The sequence below is a fragment of the Tupaia chinensis genome, unplaced genomic scaffold, assembly GCF_000334495.1.
Source record: "Tupaia chinensis unplaced genomic scaffold, TupChi_1.0 Scaffold000187_1, whole genome shotgun sequence".
NCBI lineage: Eukaryota > Metazoa > Chordata > Mammalia > Scandentia > Tupaiidae > Tupaia > Tupaia belangeri.
In genome coordinates, this window is record NW_006159662.1 from 1,728,107 (window position 1) to 1,747,045 (window position 18,939).

Here is an 18,939-nt window from a genome sequence, read left to right on the forward strand (position 1 = left end):
GGTACTTGTGAGGAACGATGGATTGTCCACCAGATAAAAGAAAGGATACAATCTTAGATGATTTTATAATAAGGTACAGTGTTTATAATTTATTTCCTGAGCACACGCTTTTTTCCTAGTAGCCATGTGTATACTCAGTGCTCAACTCAGTAAGGAATTTCAGACATGTCGAATGCAATTTTCCTTTCTCTTCTTTTATCAGAAAATGCTCATGAAACATTAGTGTCACTGACCCATCCCTATTGCATCCAATCCAACTGGCCTAAAGTTTCATTCCATTTATTCTCAGTGTACATGGCACACTTCAGGAGGGAAACAGGATCTGGTAATGTCAAAGGTTCACCAGTGTTTGTAATTTCATAACCCTTGAAATAAGGAAAAGAAAGAATAGCAGGCAACTTTCCAAAACACCTACTGATATTTACTCACGGAAAACAAATATTCTTGAGTGGGAGTTCCAATGTACAATACAATTCACAAAGTCTTTTCACTTGGAGCAGCTAATAACCTTGCTAATGAAATCTGCTGAGCTTCAACCTGTTTTTCAGGGTCTGCACAGGAGCATTCAGCATTAATCCCGGAGCCTCCATCTTCCCCTTCCGAGTACTAAATTATTGTCGGAGTGTCAGCTGTTCTCATTTGTTAGGTGTTTTTTTTTTTTTTTTTTAGTTTTTTTTTAGGGTACATGTGTTGCCAGAGAATGCACTCACTGGAGAGACAGACTAAAAGTGAGAAATCATCTCCCAGGGGAATGTCCACACCATAGTCCCTTCTCCTCTATTCTCCCCTCGGATTTTGGGCACGCACACACATGTAGCCGGTGTGAGTTTCAAGCCACCAGGACCGGTCTGGAACCACAGTTGACCAAGTGGGAGTCCAGAGCTTTAACCACTATGCTGTCTGTTCTCATTTTTTGGGTGTTTTTTTTTTTTTTTTTTTTGAGTTTTTTTTGCTATAGGGCACGTGCGCTCACCAGACAGAGAGACAGAGAGACAGAAAGCGAGAAATCACCCCCCAGGGGGGATGGCCATGCCACAATCCCTTCTCCTCCATTCTCCTCTCGGGATCTTGGGCACACACGCACATGCGCCCGGCGTGAGTTTTAAGCCATCGGGTCCAGGACGCGAACTGCGGTAGACTACGTGGGAGTCTAGCAACATAGCCATTACACTAACTGCTGGTCCCTGTTAGGTGGTTTTTAATAGCATCTGCTACAATTTTGCTTCTTCCTGACTATTCTTGAAGGCAGTGCTATAACGTATTAAATGTGCAGGAATAACCTCATCTTTCAAGGGACAGAGACACACATTCCCAGTGGAGGTGTCAGGGCGAGTGTGAGAGTAAGCTGGCGGAGTGGCGCCTCACCGAGCTGAGTACAAGAATGCCAGGCTGCCTGCTGATGGCCTCCACCGGGCATAGCAGTGTGGCTGCTGCCCTGCCTTGGCTTTGGAAGTGGCTGTAAAACCTGTTACTTCCTTATCATCTCCACGTCTCATTTACGGTGTGGAAAAAAAAAGGTAATTAATCCTTGGGTAGCAAACAACAGACATGGGCGTGGGAAAGAGAAAGGAATTTTGAAAACGTGTAAATAAACTTACTGTCCTGTCCTTTTACAGTAAACCAGAGGATTGCAGCCCCACTAGTGGGCCAGATATTCAGTCTCAAAGGGCCCATGGCACGCACCACAGAACAGTCAACAGAATTTGGAGCAACCCTTCACTGCAATTCAAAATTTCTTTGGCCAATCAGTTCTGACCAGTAGACACAGAAACCACTTATCAGCCTTCAGGAAGGGAGAAGGACCCAGACGAAAATAATCCATTCATGGGAGCAACAACATATTCTCTCCATGAGGAGATGCCCAAATGAAAACAGGATCAATTAAAGCACGCTCTGTGATCACTTGCCAAAGCGTAGCACCCTCTTAACCTGACCCTGCATTTCCAGGCTTTCTTAAGGCTCATCGATTGACATGACAATGAAAACAGCCACCATTTAGAGAGAGACCAAGTAAGTAACAAAACCCACAGCTGCTGCATACCATTCTGACACCATTCTGCCTCTGCAGTTCCAGGACCAGCTCGGACACCAATATGAAAAGTACTTGGACCTATATTAGATGTCTCCGTGATTGTGTTCTAAACACCAGTTTCATGCACTAATTATAGACTTGACCTTTGACAGGACAAAAGGTATTTTCCCCAAAGTACAATTTGAGCTTGTCTGTATTTGCTAGGGAAAAATACCAAGTATATATCATCCTTATTTCAATAAATGAGGTGTGATAAAAAGTAGAAATAAAACTGGTAAGTACAAAATAATGTTTTAATAATACACGAACACAAATGTGAAAACAATGCAAACAGGTTAGAAATTTTGATGATACTGCAAACGTGATTTTGATCATAGGCAACTGTTAACATTCTATGCAAAAGCATGAACAAGGCATACCACACTTCCCCTTCCCAATATAAGCAGTTCTCAAGACACTTAAATGCTCACAAATATGGAAATCAGAAATAAAAAAATGTTAATAAATAACTTAGGCAGACACGAACAAGACCATCCCACTAGTGCATGAATGATGCATATTTTTGTGATCTTAATTACATTTAAATATTTAAAAATGCCACTGATCTCACAGTTTACAATATCGAAATCTTCAAACCTGCTGGAGAGTCCACAGGGCAGTCTGGACAACAGCAGCCATTGCGCCCCTCTTGTGCAGTTACCTGAAAACCAGAAACCTCAGTCAGGACTTCAGGCTTAATGGGGCCATTCGTGATAAGATACGTTCCAGTCTAGAAGAAGCTGGATTGGGGTGAAAAAGAATATTTGCTATCAAAATTTTATTATTTATATCTATAAAGAATCAATGCTATCTCCATCACGCAAACAGAGCTTTTGAAAAGTGAATGATTCAGAAGTTCTTTCCTCTTAATTCAATGATTCAGTCTCTCACTACACTAAAATGAAAATTGTTCAACGGGATCTGAGTACAGAAACACAATTTACGTCACTGATGTCACCGGGAACTTCTGAATAAAAAGGATTCTTGTACCCAAGAGGTATATGTGTGGAGCACTCAAGTGGCTCTGTTCTGGGACAACACTCAGCTGTAGATATCTTTTGGGCTGGAGGACAGGGCCAAGCCCTCAGGGGATGCGGGACCTTGAAGATGTGGGCTCACAGATCAAGGACTGCATCATTTTTGTTGTTGTTTTGTTACAGAATGTGTGTGTTTACTAGAGAGAGAGTGAGAGAGAGAGAGTGAGAAATAATTCCCTCACGGAGGTTGGCCATGCCACAATCCCTCTACCATTCTCCTCTTGGGGTCTTGGGTGGACGTAGGTACACATGCATGGTGTGATTTTTTTTCAAGCCACTGGGTCTGGGACTCAAACTGTGCAGTTGGCCATGCGGGATCTGGCACCTTAACCTCCATGCCACCTGCTGGCCCCTGGACTGCATCATCTTAAAGGAAGCCAGTGTTTCCTTAACACTGTGACTGGGCTTTAAGATGAAGTCTTGGCGGGAGACCCAGGTGGGGCTGGGACTTGCCAGGTCCCTGCAGGCTCTCGGCTGGCTGACAGTGCTGACTAAGCCCTGCGATGAGAAGAGTGGGTGACTTCTCCCAGACAGGCTGTTTACTAAACAATATTAAGTCTCAGCGTTTTAAGGACGACTTAAACGTCAGCCCAGGAGACTATGTAAATGCTACAAACTTATCAGAGCAGCTCCCAGGTTGTACCTTCTGGCTTGGTATGTAGTCAGCTCTTCTTGAAGGACAGACGCTCTCTTTTGCAGAAAGTTAACCTAGAAAAGACACTTGGTATGAGAAGAAGTGAACGTGGCATACATGCAAGATTTTATTTCAGTTCAGACTATTCTCTCGACAAAACTCAGAGGGCTTGGTGAATGTCAATAGTGTGTTTTTTCTTTTTGATATTTGGTCACATCCCATCCCTACTGAGAAGCCATCAGTTCAAACCTCCGTATTCCAGAGCCACTGTGATCTGGCTCCATCCTATCTTTGTGGCTTCCCCTCTCCTCATGCCTTCCCGCCATCGTCATCTTACAGCCCAGGTCTTTCTCGCTTGGCTGTTCTTCAGCACCCACCATCTTCTCTCCTGGAGTGCTTGGCGAACGGGGTCCTATGCATCCTCCACTGAGTGGTTCAGATGTGACCTCAACCTCTCCTACAGAATCCATTGGCTGCTCATGGCCTCCCAGACCTCGGCGGAGTCAGTCCCCTCCTGCATTCCTGTACTCTATCTCAGCACTCCTCACACTGCTTTGGGGTTTTTGTTTAGTTTTGTTTTAATATTTCTCCCCTCAGCCTGAGAACTCTCCTGAAGTAGGACTTAAAAAAAAAAGTCTACATTCCCAGGTTCTTTCACAGGGCTGGGCATGTCACTGATAGTCACTAGCTGTTCGATGAATGAATGAGTGAGTGAAAAAAAAATACTGAGTTTTGGAAACCTCAATTCATCCTGGGGATTCTGTGAGGTCGAGCAGACAGCACGTGTCAGTGGAGACAGCCTGACCTTTGTCTGGAGTCAGGCCAGGCGGGTTCGATCCTGGCACGGCATCTATGGCTCTGGGAAAGTTACCTAGGTATTGCTGCCTCACCTGTGAAATGGGACAAGGGTAGCTGCTGGGTTATCAGAAAAGTTATGACATATTTTTTCTAAGTAAAAACGTGTCATGACTTTTCCGACCACCCAATACTTGCCAAGGTTATGAGGGTGATGTGAAATGACTCAGAAATGATTAGAGCAGAGCTCCATCCCCAGGCGCCTACTCTTGGGGGGCTTTGGGTGGTGGAGGGGTCTTGGGGTGGAGGAAACGAGATTGCTTACCACATTCTCTGACATCAGACCTTTCCACCACATTGGATTATCTGAAGCATAAATTTCTATGTAACACTTAAGATACTGCTATCAGGCATAGCTTCAAAAGCACCTTATGCAACCAAATAAAAATGTTTTGGGGATAACTTACACTATGGCTTAATGTAACCAAGAGTCGGTGGCATTTGATCATTTCAGAATTGTTTACTCTTGCCTCTTTGGGCTGAACTGAAACCATGGCAACGGCTGAATCTGAAACATAGTTATGCAAGAGAGTACAGCTGGCTTGTAAGAGGCGAATGAACGATGAACGCAGCCTTTCTAAACGGGTTCATATCAAAGGGGCACGCTTGGTTTTGCTTATTTGTAACATCACCCTGGTCTTAATTTATCCAATTGCTCCAACGACCTGTAGGACAATTGATAATTTTGACAGATGCAAGGATTACACTGATTCCACTTCCCTCCCCCACCATACTTTGCAATCGGAATTCCAACAATTCTCAAAAAACACAGGCACCTGTGCTTTCAAACTAAATTTGCTCCCTCTATGGCGGTGACTCCCCCACACAGCTGCCAGTCCTGAGCCCTAACGCAGCCAGCGGCAGCCGGCAGCTCTCTCTCTGGGTCAACATCCAGTTTCAGGAGGCTGAAGTGGTTTTTATTGCAGGGAAGTGATATGAATGATAACAGAAGCCCTGCAGGTGGGTATCAGATTTCTTTTTTTTCTCTCCCTATAAAAACCTCTGGAGGTGTCAGGTCCTACAGAGCTGACCTTATGGAAGCTCTCCCACAAAGGTAGTGGTAAACCACATCTCCAGGAGAGGTTTTCATGACTCAACCTTCTCTGTTAACATTCTCCTCCAGGACTTCTCATTTTCTATTTAAAGCTTATTTATTTCTTCCACGAGCAAGAGAGAGAGAGACAGACTGACAGAAAGAACCCTTAGCAGGGTCCTGATGCTGCAACGCCCCCACTCCCAACTTTAGCTAACCCTGGGTCTCAGGCCCTGGTGTGCTTGGTGTACTCGGGAAGGTCTCTGGATGTAAACCTGGAGCCTTTCCATGTGGGTCAGCCTCGCAGAGCACTGTGATTTACTGACGTGCCACCATCCAGCCCCGGTGTTTATTTTCACATGCAGGAATGAATGGAGCCAAAAATTCTTAGGTACAGGAGTAGTAGCAAACAGTACTGATTTAATGAACAATACACTTTCAGATAAGAGACTTTTCACTGCAGGGACTATAAAAAGAGCAGTGAAAATTTGTTTCACACCTTGCCTCATGTATTATAAGTAATGAATGTGGGTTTCGTCAGGTTATATCATTTTATTAGTAAATAAATATATTGAGCACTTACTATGTGCCAGGCAGAGTTATTGGCACGGAGAGCAAAGAAACTCTGTCCCTCATGGAACTTATCCAGGAAAAAGCATGTCATAAATTTCAAAGTGTACTGGAAATGGAAACATATGAATTATTTTTCCTGATAGAGTTAAAAAATGTCTCTGGGGGCTGGCAGGTGGCGTGGGTACTGGACTCCCACATGGCCGACCGTGGTTCGAGTCCTGGTCCTGGTGGCTTGCTTTGTCACTTTCCCTCTCTCTCTCTCTCTCTCTGTCCCTCTCTGGCCAAATTAAAATAAATAAATACACAAATAAAGTTCAATAAAATAATTCTTTTTTTTTTTTAAATGTGCCTCTGTCCAGCTATCGTGCACAGTGGTGAAGTGACTGTCCATATGCTGTAGGCACACAGGAAGGTCCTGAGTTTACGCTTGAAATCTCCAGGCTTGCACGTGTCTGTGCCTGCTGGGCTGAGGGCGGGGTGGGTCTGGCGTGGACTCTGTTGGAGTGTCTCTCTGTTTCTCTCTCATGGAAGAAACAAATAAATTAACCAAACAAAATAAAACAAAAAACCTCACTAGACCAATAACACATAGAACATTCAAAGAACACAGATATATATAGAGGAAAATATATGTTGAAAATTTTAAATAGTGTTGACATTTAAATCGATTTTATCTCTCATATTTTTATTGAGTTATACCAAGAACTACATATTTCAACAAGAAATACTTACCTTAATTGTTTGACTACATTATTATTTTGCCTTAAACTTAAAGTGCATTTTCTTATCTGCAACAACCATATGAAATATACCAGGATAAAATTGTTTCTAACTTAACCTTATTTTTGATTCCTTTTTTTAAAAGAATTATTTTATTTAATTTTACTTATTTATTTTAATTTGACCCAAGAGGGACAGAGTTAGAGTGAGAGAGAGAGAAAAAAAAAAGTGAGAAAGCAAGCCGCCAGGTCTAGGACTTGAACCGTGGTAGGCCATGTGGGAATATAGCGCCCTTAACCACCACACCACCTGCCAGCTCCCTTATTTTCAATTTCTTTCCACTTCAACACCACAAGACATTGACAATGCTATTTTGGATCTGGTACCAAGAATAAAAGGGTCATATTGGAACTTGGGACTGTAAATAAATAAACCTTACCAAGCTGAACTTCTCAACTCTAAGGGTGCTTTTAAGGAAATCTTACTGAGACAATGAGCTCTTAAAATTAGTAAGAAAAAAATTAAAACAAAATGGAAACAATTCATTTTACATAGTAGTTTAGGTTATATTATCACGGTGATTTCTGACATTAATTCAGAATCAAATTTAAGTTCTTTCGAGGATATGTACATCACCTAAATCCTTGGAAAATACCTTGATTATAGTAATTACCTGTGATTTTAAGGAGGAAATAGTGTCTTCAAGTTCTTGTCTTAGAGATACCGGCATCAACCCTTTAAATTTTGTTTCATATTCTTGTCGAATGTAAGTTATCTAAAATAAAAAAGGATTAAAGTTATCTTTTTGAATTTTTGAATTCAAGTTATTGTTTTTAATTTAAGAAATCTCAGAATAAAAATCTATCCATTATGAAAGTATGTTTGCGATACGTGGTCAGAAACTGGGTAAGAAGGATGAAGTGAGAGGAAGGCCTTGCAAACTGAAAAATCTCGGGGCCTGATCATCTGCTGCTTCTGGGAGAGAAAGTCCCTGTAACAACACTTCACTTCTTCAAAATCTTTGTGCATCTCGTAAGACAAATGCCTGTTTTCTCTTCTCCACACACGAGGTGCAACTACTGCAGCCTTTTCTTGATCAGGCTGTGGGCTATGTCATGTCAAACATGTCATGTGACTCAAGGACAGCTCATGGTATGTCTTTGCTTTGATGAAAACATTCCCCAAAACTTACAGGTGCCCGGGTGCTCAACATGACTCATATGACTATGAAGATATGAATGAAGGGGAATCTGCACAGCTGTCTCCAAGCCCCCTCAATGCAGGTAGACAGGTAGAGTGCCCTGGTCATAGGGAGCTCCCTGGTTCCCTCAGTCCCAGAGTATAATAAGACCATACTCAAGAAACTGATGGTCACTGGCTGGTAAGGGAAAAGTTGATGGCTCATCCCATCCATCTTTCTCTTTTTTAAAAAAAGAATTTTTCATTTAACTTTATTATTATTATTTTAATAGTTCCTGAGAGACAGAGAGAGAGAGGGAGGGAAAGTGAGAAAGCAAACGTCCAGGTCTGGGACTTGAACTGTAGTCAGCCATGTGGGAGTCCAGTGCCCTTAACACTACGCCACCTGCTAGCCGTCCATCCATCTCTTAAAGCTAAAGAAGTGCGTGTGGAGGAACACGGTGAGTAGGATGGACTATGTGTGTGGGTGTGACATGAATATGAGTGTGCTTAATTTAATGTCTTTCTCCACCTACGTTTCTGTATTTCTTTTCTTCTTAGTCTGAGATGTGATAGAATTCATTAACTTTAAACATCTGTTGCATGTGCTCTGAGTTAACTGGATACTAAAGCTGAATCATAGTGTAGCTCATAAATGATTCATTGGACACACCTGGAAATAAGGGCCTATACTATGAAAATGTGTACAACTGATTTCAGTTGGAAAAGCCTATGATTTTGCTGAAGATAATTTAAAATTGCTAACTTTGTATTCCAACTTTTCTTACACTGAACTAAGCAGAAATGTGTTCTAATAATTCATTTCATTACCTACTAAAATCTCATGGCAACTGTTTTAGAATGTAAGTTTTAGATTTTTGGCAAAGTGCTTTTTTTTTCCAAATATGCCATAATCTTGTGATTTATACCTAAAGGAAAAAAATAATGAAAAATGATCTTTTCCTCTGATGCAAAGTCTTTGCTGATGAAATATATGTTGGTTCTCATATCTACTGATTTTTCCCACCTTTTTTTCTTGGACTTACTTCCAAAGTTACAGCTGTTAGCTGTCTCAAATGAAAGGCAAATGCAAAGCAAAACATAAGCTTTATAAACCAGACTTTAAGAGCATTATTTATTGAGGGTTCATATTGATTATTTTGACTACTTTTTTTTTCCTTATCACTCAATGCTAGCTCTGAAATTTTGAGCTCTTACCTTTTTAAAAAGGACCGATACATACTCTGTTTCTTGTACCCTCCTCATCCGTTTAGGATGTTCGCTCACTAACTGTATATTTGAAAAACAACTAGGCTGGGTATAAAAATATTTCAACCCCACTTTCTTTCTCTCAGAGCTTTAGAGACATTTCTCCCACATGTTCTGGCATTGCATACTGCCATGGTAAATCAGTCTGAGGCCAGGCTGTTTTTCCATGTTGAATGTGATCCTTTCTTTGCTTGAATACCCATATAAATTTCTTTCTCCTTAATTCAGTAACTTCATAGAGATATGCTTTGGTATTATTCTATCTGAATTTTCCTGAGACATTGTTTCATTTTAAAATTCTAAAGTTTCCTCTGTTAGAATGATCTGTTTTTTATTATTTTTTTATGGCCAGAATGCATGTGCATTCCAAAAGGAGAAGCAGGGGGCAGGGGTGGAGTGAGAGAAAGCACCCTCTATAGGTGTAGTCAAGATACAATCTCCTCTCCATTTTTCCATCTTGTTGGCATGTTGGGCATGCCCGGTGGTTTTCAAGCTGCCAGATCCAGGACTTGAGTTGCAACTGGCCATGTGGGATTCAGCTTGCAAAACACAGGGCTTAACGACTGCACTATGGGACCAAACCTCTATTTTTTTAAACATATGATTTTTTTTCTATTCTCTTCTTCAAGAACGGATTTTTCCACGTGTTAACTCGTCTTTGAGAATCTCCCACAGTTATAATTTTCCCTACTGTTACTTTTACTTTCTTATCATTTTATATTTTATTTCATTTTGCTTCATTTCCTCTAGACTGATTATCATAGTTCCTTGGATGTTTTCAATTAAAATTTTTCTGTTTTTGTTTTTTTCTAACATGATTTCAGCCTTAAAAATCTTTTGATTTTATCTACCACTTTTCCTAAGCTCTGAGAGATCACTTTTCATCTTTGTTGGTTTAAATAATTTTTAAATACATCTCTTTCTTCTTCTTCTTTATATCTCCCCGCCATTTTTCTTGAAAGAGAGTTCTATTGGTGCATTTTGTAAATGCTTTGACACTGTGAAGAACTGTTATAAAGAACTATAATTGTGTGGATCTTCACCCTGTTTCTTGGGTAATTTTCCATTTGATATGTTTTTTACTTGCTTGTTGCTTACATTCCTTTCTTCTCTGTCTTTTAATCTAGCAAAGACTTTATGTTAGTTCCCTTTTCTTAAAAAAATTACACCTCACTTTTGAGTGAAACCAGCTATTTGCTGAATGCTGAGCCAGGGGCCGTAAGCCAGAGTTAGGCCACGGCTATAACATGATTTCATTGTCTTCGATACCCTTTGACCAACTCTATTATTTTATTTGCTCAGGGGAGGGGCCATCTCTCTCAGTTTTCAAGTACTTTGGAAGTCACAGCCATGCAATGTAGCCCTTTGGCTCATGCTCATGGCTTCTCTTGACCCTCTTGCTCCCACTTTGCTCTTCCTGTATGGTAGGCTCCCTCTACGAGGAGGTGAGGCTATACAGCAAAAATAATGTGTGGCCATAGTTGCTCTTTGATCATCGCTATCTCTTCCATTACTTTTTAAACTTGATATGCTACATTTTCCAACTTTTATTGAGGAACCATGAAGTTCTGCTTTCTCTCTACTCCTTTATTTATTTATTTATTTATTTTTTATCTTTAACAAATCTGTAAATTTAAAATGAGCCCCTGAGGGGGCTGGCAGGTGGCATGGTGGTTAAAGGCGCTGGACTCTCACACGGCCAAACTCCCACATGGCTGACCATGGTTTGAGTCTCAGATCTGGTGGCTTTCTCTCTCTCTCTCTCTCTTGCTCTTGCTCTGTCCCTCTCTGGTCAAATTAAAATAATTCTTAAAAAAAATAGTAAATAAATCATCTTAAAAAAATGAGCCCCTGAAAAATCTGAAATTTCTCAGCTATACCTGATAATTATTTTTTAATCACTAGAGGGCATGTGTGCTCACCAGAGAGAGAGAGAGAGAGAGAGAGAGAGAGAGAGCATCTCCAGCCCTGTAAGTGGGGTATGGTCATGTTTCAATCCCTTGGCTTCCATTTCTCCATCTTGTTGAGACTCTAGGCATTCACACACATACACACCCGGTATTTTCTAAGCTGCTGGGGTCAGGATTTGAACTGTGATCAGCCACGTATAATCCATTATGCTATGAGACCAGCCCATATAATTTAGACTTTCAATCAGGAAAATATTACGACTATTTTTCTATTTTTTTTAAAAATAAATTCAGGATAGGACATGTGCATGTATATACACACACTGAAAGAGAAGCACCTTCCACAGGGCGTGGTTACACTGTGAGTCCCTTCCTCCGATCCTCTGTCCCACTAGGATCCTGAGTATGCATGCTTTCAGGCTGACAGAACTGAAGACTTGAACCCAGTCAGCAGGTGGCTTCTGCTGTCTAGTGTGCTACTGGATGAGCCACAGAGGCTGGTCGCTGCGCTGAATTTACCCAAATCCTGAATTTAGAAATCACTGTACCAAAGCAGAATCCCATTACTTTAACAAAGCTGTGGAAAGTGCTTTTTGCTTTTTTAAAGAATTATTTATTTAATTACCCTTATTTATTTACTTATTTTTAAACCTGACCAGAGAGAAAGAAAGAGAGAGAGAAAAGGAAAGTGAGAAAGCAAGCAGCCAGGTCTAGGACTCGAACCACAGTCAGCCATGTAGGAGTCCAGCACCCCAGTCACCATGCCACCTGTTATGTTAGCCCCAAGCCATGCAAAGTTTTGGCCAATCTATTTTTTATCCTATCTATCAGAGTAATAATAACATAATTAATTACTAATATTACTACCAGTGAACATTTACTGAGTACTTTCTATGTGCCAGATACAACTCTAAAATGTTTTATATGGATCTTTCTGAGGTAAGTGTGGTCAATGCTCAAAATAATCTTTCCAGATGTTGAAATGGTTCTTCTGCCCCAAAAGGAAGTCACAGACATAGCTAGTTAGCGCAGCTCCATCCCCACACACTAGAAGTGTCCCAGCACAACAGAGGGCAGGACCAGGGATGGGATGTGCCACTGTGTTCTTCCAGACATTCATCTTGCCTTTTTTTGTTTGTTTGTTTTTGTGCTACAAGGTGCATGAGCTCACCAGAGTTAGACAGATAGAGCAAGAGAGAAATCACCCCCCAGGGAGGATGGCCACACCAAAAATCCCTTCTCCTCCATTCTCCTTTTGGAAATTTGGGCATGTAAGCACACATACCTAGAGTGTTTTTCAAGCTCCCAGGTCTGGGACTCAAACCACGGAGTTAGCTATGTGGGATCCAGCACCTTAACCACTATGCCACCTGCTGGCCCCCTGCTGTTGATCTTTTAAAACTAAAAACAATAATAATAATAATAATAGAAGCAACTGTTTTTAGATCACTCTCTCTACTTTCCTATTGGTTTAAAATTTTAACTTTCGGGACCAGCAGTTGACATAATGGCTATGTCGCTGGACTCCCATGTAGTTGACTGTGGTTAGAGTCCCGGACCCAGTGGCTTAAACTCATGCCAGGTGCGTGTGTGTGCATGCCCAAGAGGAGAATGGAGGAGAAGGGATTACAGCATGGCCATCCCCCCTAGGGGGTGATTTCTTGCTTTCTGTCTCTCTGTCTCTCTCTGTCTTTCTGGTGAGCGCAAGTGATAAACCTCTCTCCCCTCCTCAAAAAATTTAACTTCCTAATGATTTACATATAAGACTAATTTTAAAAACTATACAAATGTAATGCATATATTGACCTGAAATAAAATTTCCACAAATTCTCCAAATAATATGCACACATTTTAAAGTTCAACCAGTTATGTTATGTAATTTTTTCACATGGCAAAAAGATAAAAGGGGAGAAAAAAATTTGCTTATATTCCTTCAGATGGCTCTAGACCTTGCTGCTAGTTTTCACTCCCTACCTCTGACCCAGGATGCATCAGAGGTGAAATGAGGGAGTGATAACGTTTACCTATTGGGCCTAGTCAGAAACTATTAACTGCTAAGTCTGCCACTTCCCTTCTTCCTGCCTTCCCACATCTCCCCCTTACATAGTAATCCAGCCTGACAGCCTGCCAAGAAGCAAGACCAAGGTGAAGTTAACTAAGCAAAGGGTTTGCTGAACATACATTGCCTTTGATTAAGGGAAATCGAAAATTTAAAATATATGTTTTGTTATTAGATTTTAATATATTTCTTTTAAAAATAATTTTATTTATGGATTGTTTTGTTCATGATAGAACATGGGCATGTGCTTGATAGAGAGAGAAGTACCTCCCACTGGGCCTGATCATGCCACCATCCCCTTCCTCTAGTCCTCCAGCTGGCCAAAGCCTGAGCACACACGCCCAGCATGTTTCAGGCAACCAGCATGGGGTTTACTGAGTACTTTCTATGTGCCAGATACAACTCTAAAATGTTTTATATGGATCTTTCTGAGGTAAGTGTGGTCAATGCTCAAAATAATCTTTCCAGATGTTGAAATGGTTCTTCTGCCCCAAAAGGAAGTCACAGACATAGCTAGTTAGCGCAGCTCCATCCCCACACACTAGAAGTGTCCCAGCACAACAGAGGGCAGGACCAGGGATGGGATGTGCCACTGTGTTCTTCCAGACATTCATCTTGCCTTTTTTTGTTTGTTTGTTTTTGTGCTACAAGGTGCATGAGCTCACCAGAGTTAGACAGATAGAGCAAGAGAGAAATCACCCCCCAGGGAGGATGGCCACACCAAAAATCCCTTCTCCTCCATTCTCCTTTTGGAAATTTGGGCATGTAAGCACACATACCTAGAGTGTTTTTCAAGCTCCCAGGTCTGGGACTCAAACCACGGAGTTAGCTATGTGGGATCCAGCACCTTAACCACTATGCCACCTGCTGGCCCCCTGCTGTTGATCTTTTAAAACTAAAAACAATAATAATAATAATAATAGAAGCAACTGTTTTTAGATCACTCTCTCTACTTTCCTATTGGTTTAAAATTTTAACTTTCGGGACCAGCAGTTGACATAATGGCTATGTCGCTGGACTCCCATGTAGTTGACTGTGGTTAGAGTCCCGGACCCAGTGGCTTAAACTCATGCCAGGTGCGTGTGTGTGCATGCCCAAGAGGAGAATGGAGGAGAAGGGATTACAGCATGGCCATCCCCCCTAGGGGGTGATTTCTTGCTTTCTGTCTCTCTGTCTCTCTCTGTCTTTCTGGTGAGCGCAAGTGATAAACCTCTCTCCCCTCCTCAAAAAATTTAACTTCCTAATGATTTACATATAAGACTAATTTTAAAAACTATACAAATGTAATGCATATATTGACCTGAAATAAAATTTCCACAAATTCTCCAAATAATATGCACACATTTTAAAGTTCAACCAGTTATGTTATGTAATTTTTTCACATGGCAAAAAGATAAAAGGGGAGAAAAAAATTTGCTTATATTCCTTCAGATGGCTCTAGACCTTGCTGCTAGTTTTCACTCCCTACCTCTGACCCAGGATGCATCAGAGGTGAAATGAGGGAGTGATAACGTTTACCTATTGGGCCTAGTCAGAAACTATTAACTGCTAAGTCTGCCACTTCCCTTCTTCCTGCCTTCCCACATCTCCCCCTTACATAGTAATCCAGCCTGACAGCCTGCCAAGAAGCAAGACCAAGGTGAAGTTAACTAAGCAAAGGGTTTGCTGAACATACATTGCCTTTGATTAAGGGAAATCGAAAATTTAAAATATATGTTTTGTTATTAGATTTTAATATATTTCTTTTAAAAATAATTTTATTTATGGATTGTTTTGTTCATGATAGAACATGGGCATGTGCTTGATAGAGAGAGAAGTACCTCCCACTGGGCCTGATCATGCCACCATCCCCTTCCTCTAGTCCTCCAGCTGGCCAAAGCCTGAGCACACACGCCCAGCATGTTTCAGGCAACCAGCATGGGGACGCGAACTGCAGTCAGCGAGTGGCTTCCAGTCCTGCAGTCTGGTGTACTACTGACTGTGGCGCAGAGGCTGGGCCTGACAGTAACTGTCACTGCCACATAGTGTCCTATTTACAACAGTGGGTGGTCTCTTTTCAACATGTAAGTATCCAAGGATTCTGGCCTGGGTATTCTTAAAAGGAATTTCCAGCAGCATTATGGCTCATTTCCATGCCACTCTCCACTCCCACCACCTTCAAAAAGCAGTGGGCATAATTCTCTGTTTGCTCTTCCACCTTTCGCAGCCATGGCATACCAAGTAGCATAAGCTTCCCTCTTTCTGCCACGGTTACTTTTCTCCCCGTTCTCCTTCATCTTCTTTCCTTTAGCAAAGTAGAACTAGGAAACTCAGGACATCATGACAATGAGTTTCTGTAATGTATGAGACCTCTATAAGCTGAATGGAAATGGGGACTTTGTAACGTGACGCCCACGTGACCACAGAGAACTGTGCTCTGCTCCAGGGCAGCAGACAGCCTGCCTTTCCCTTGAAGCCCTGGCACTGGCAACATTTCCTTTAATTTCCAAAATGCGCATGTAGACTGAGGATATTTGTAAATTGAGTTTAGTGCTCCAATCAAGAAACGCTCATATCATGAGTAATCAGACACTCATTTGCATAAGAGATTACAAAGTGTACAGAGTGTGTAGTTGACTTGAGCCAAAAGGGTCCTTAGAGATAAAAACAAAATTATCTTTGTAAAAGGGAACCTTTTAAACGTTCATTAAAAACAGGGAGGGGAGAACTAAAACACATTTTGTGATACTTTTATTTGAAAAACACTGTATCAATTGGTCTAGTCAAAATGTCATAACTGTCGAGTATGTGGCGCTCTGATGTACAACAGGGCAGAAGGATGGAAGTGTGCAGCTCTGGGCACCTCGGCGCCTTCCACACGGCTGCTTTATTGCGAGGCCCCCGGCACCCGCAGAGTTCACTGCTGAAGAATTCCTGATGGTCCGTACTAGGGTTGTTGTTTACACGTCTCCCTCTGCGTAGTCATTTACGGCAGAGGTGAAGTAGTCCAGGAAAATGAGTGTGCCCACTATTAGTATACATGCTCCAGCCAGCTCTCTGGGGGTTAGAGTTCAGCAGAGAAAAGAGGGAACTCAGTGAGAATTCTATTGTATTATCTCTTAAATCTCTCTCCATTTCGCCACTGGTACCATCTTGGTCCAGAACACCTGTATCTTGCACCTGGATGATGGCAATATTGGCATGTTGGTTTCGTTTTTCAAATAGAATTTGTTTCCGCTTTAAAATCAAAGTTAAAGACCTGCTTGTGGCCAAAGGCCCTGCACTCTCGGTACCATCCATGTCACTCTCTCCATTAGCCCAGAGAATCACTTTGCTTCCAGATCACCAGGTACATCTGCTTTCTTTCAATTGTTCACCAATGCCCTGTGCCTTTGCTCACACCTTGTTTTTCCGATTCTTCTCTTTTGTCCTGTGGGGTCTTGCCACTGCATCCATCCGGACCTCTGGATATTGGAGGCTCCTGCTCTGTGATGATGTCAGAGGGGCTGTAGATCCAGGCAGCCATTGGGGGAGCTTGCCAGGACCCCGTGATAAGGCTGTGTCTGGGGCAACCATCTGGCAGCTCCAGGAAAGCCATAGCCCTTAGTGTTGACAGGGAACAGCTTCCTTAATGGGGCTCAGGGCAGGCCTTGGACCCAGGCTCCTGTCACTTTCCTGGCAAAGCACCCTTTGAGCACTTTCAGTCCCTTTTATCCCCCAGGGGTTTCCGGCCAGCTGCCTGTGCCTCTTTCTGGGCTCAGGACCCATAGGCTGTAACGTCAGGCTTACGCGCCACTCCGAGCTGCTGCTCTGTCTTTATGTACTTAATAAAGAATTACTTATTTAATCTTATTTATCATTATTATTGTTTTAAACTTTGCTACAGGGCACGAGAGAGAGAGAGAAAGCAAGTCACTAGGTTTAAGACTCAAACTGCGGTTGGCTGTGTGGGAGTCCAGAGCCACATTCTGACCTCGTCTGCTTTGTTTTTAGACTTTTGATACCAAATACACTCTTTTAGTTTTCTTATTTTATATTTTATCAATCATTACTGAGTGCTTGAACCAGAGAGGATGCCTCATAATGACCTGACAGAGCAACCTTGTACAAAAGGACAGTTTTTACTTTCCACATAGTCGAGAGTGGAGGTTAAACACTCAGATGCTGGAATGGGAAGGTCTGAAATGGAGTCTGGGTGGGTCCTGAACTGTATGCCCTGCAAAGGTTTACTTCTCTGTGCCAGATTCCTTATCAGGAAAATGGGAATTAAAACTTTTCACCATGTGAGGATTAAAAATTTAGCATATGGGACCAGCAGTTGACGTAAAGGCTATGTCGCTGGACTTCCATGTAGTCGACCGGGGTTAGAGTCCTGGTCCTGGTGGCTTAAACTCATGTCGGACGTGTGTGTGTGTGTGTGTGTGTGTGTGTGCGCGTGCCCAAGATACTGAGAGAATGGAGAAGAAGGGATTGCAGCATGGCCATCCCCTCTGGGGGGGGTGACTTCTAGTTTTCTGTCTCTCTGTCTTTCTGGCGAGTGCACACGCCCTTTAGTAAAAACATCTCAAAAAAATTAGCGTATGTAAAATTTTTTAAGAGTTGCACAAAGTAAATGTTCAATAAATTTTATCAGCACATCGCTTAGTGAAGATTTTTAATACTGTAGATATATTTCATTGTATTATGTATATATAATAAGTTACATGCTTGTTTTATTATATATTGTTAGATTTTTCTGCTATCTTTCATTATTTGCAACACTATAAATCATAAAAACAAATTCTTTGCATTTTTTTATGATTAATATGAGAACTCTAGACCTTTTCTAAGTTTTAATTTTTATTTTTAAAGTTTACTTATTTATCTCTTTTGTGAGAGACAGAGTGAACGAGAGAGACAAGCATCCTCAGCAGGGTCTCAGGCCATTCCTGGCTCCCACTCCTGGCTCCCAGATGGAGGAACAGGGCCTGGGCACACACAGCTGGTGGGTACAGGCAGACTCCCCGGCATCATGGGATGCGATGTTGTGTCTGTGCCACTGTAGCTCGGTCATTCTTTTGCACACTGTAATATTTTCCGATTGAGAAAGTACAAAATGATGACGGCTTCTATGAATTCAGAATCAATTTTAAATAAATTTGTATTCTATAATTAAAAACAATCTATAGGGGGCTGGCAGGTAGCATGGTGGGTAAGGTGCTGGACTCTCACATGGTAGACTATGGTTTGAGTCCTGGACCTGGTGGTTTGCTTTCTCACTTTCCCTCTCTCTCTCTGTTTTTCTCTGGTCAAATTAAAATAATAATAATGGTAAATAAAATAAAATGAAATAATTCCTTTTTTTTTTCTTTTTTTGGAGAGGTTTTTGCTACAGGGTGCGTGCACTCGCCAGACAGAGAGAGACAGAGAGACAGAAAGTGAAAAATCACCCCCTAGGGGGGATGGCCACGCCACCATCCCTTCTCCTCCATTCTCCTCTTAGGATCCTGGGCACGCCCGCACACGTGCCTGGCGTGAGTTTAAGCCACCGGGTCCGGGACTCGAACTGCGGTCGACTACGTGGGAGTCCAGCGACATAGCCATTACGCTAACTGCTGGTCCCAAAATTAAATAATTCTTT

General features: G+C 41.9%; 1 protein-coding gene across 6 annotated transcripts in view; it reads right to left on the reverse strand.

Moving 5' to 3' along the window:
* Positions 1-2,388: 2,388 nt before the first annotated feature.
* The window catches only part of CEP112 (centrosomal protein 112), a 462,320-nt gene continuing 445,769 nt past the window's right edge, over positions 2,389-18,939 (reverse strand). For 3 of the 6 annotated variants that reach the window (XM_027771157.1, XM_027771156.1, XM_014587170.2), the window contains 3 exons: positions 7,597-7,698; positions 3,752-3,816; positions 2,734-2,811 (listed from right to left, as the gene is read on the reverse strand). In XM_027771157.1, the coding sequence (XP_027626958.1) occupies positions 2,802-2,811; positions 3,752-3,816; positions 7,597-7,698 (177 nt within the window). In that variant the 3' untranslated portion in view covers positions 2,734-2,801. The other 3 variants (XM_027771158.1, XM_027771159.1, XM_027771160.1) reach the window with 3 other exon arrangements.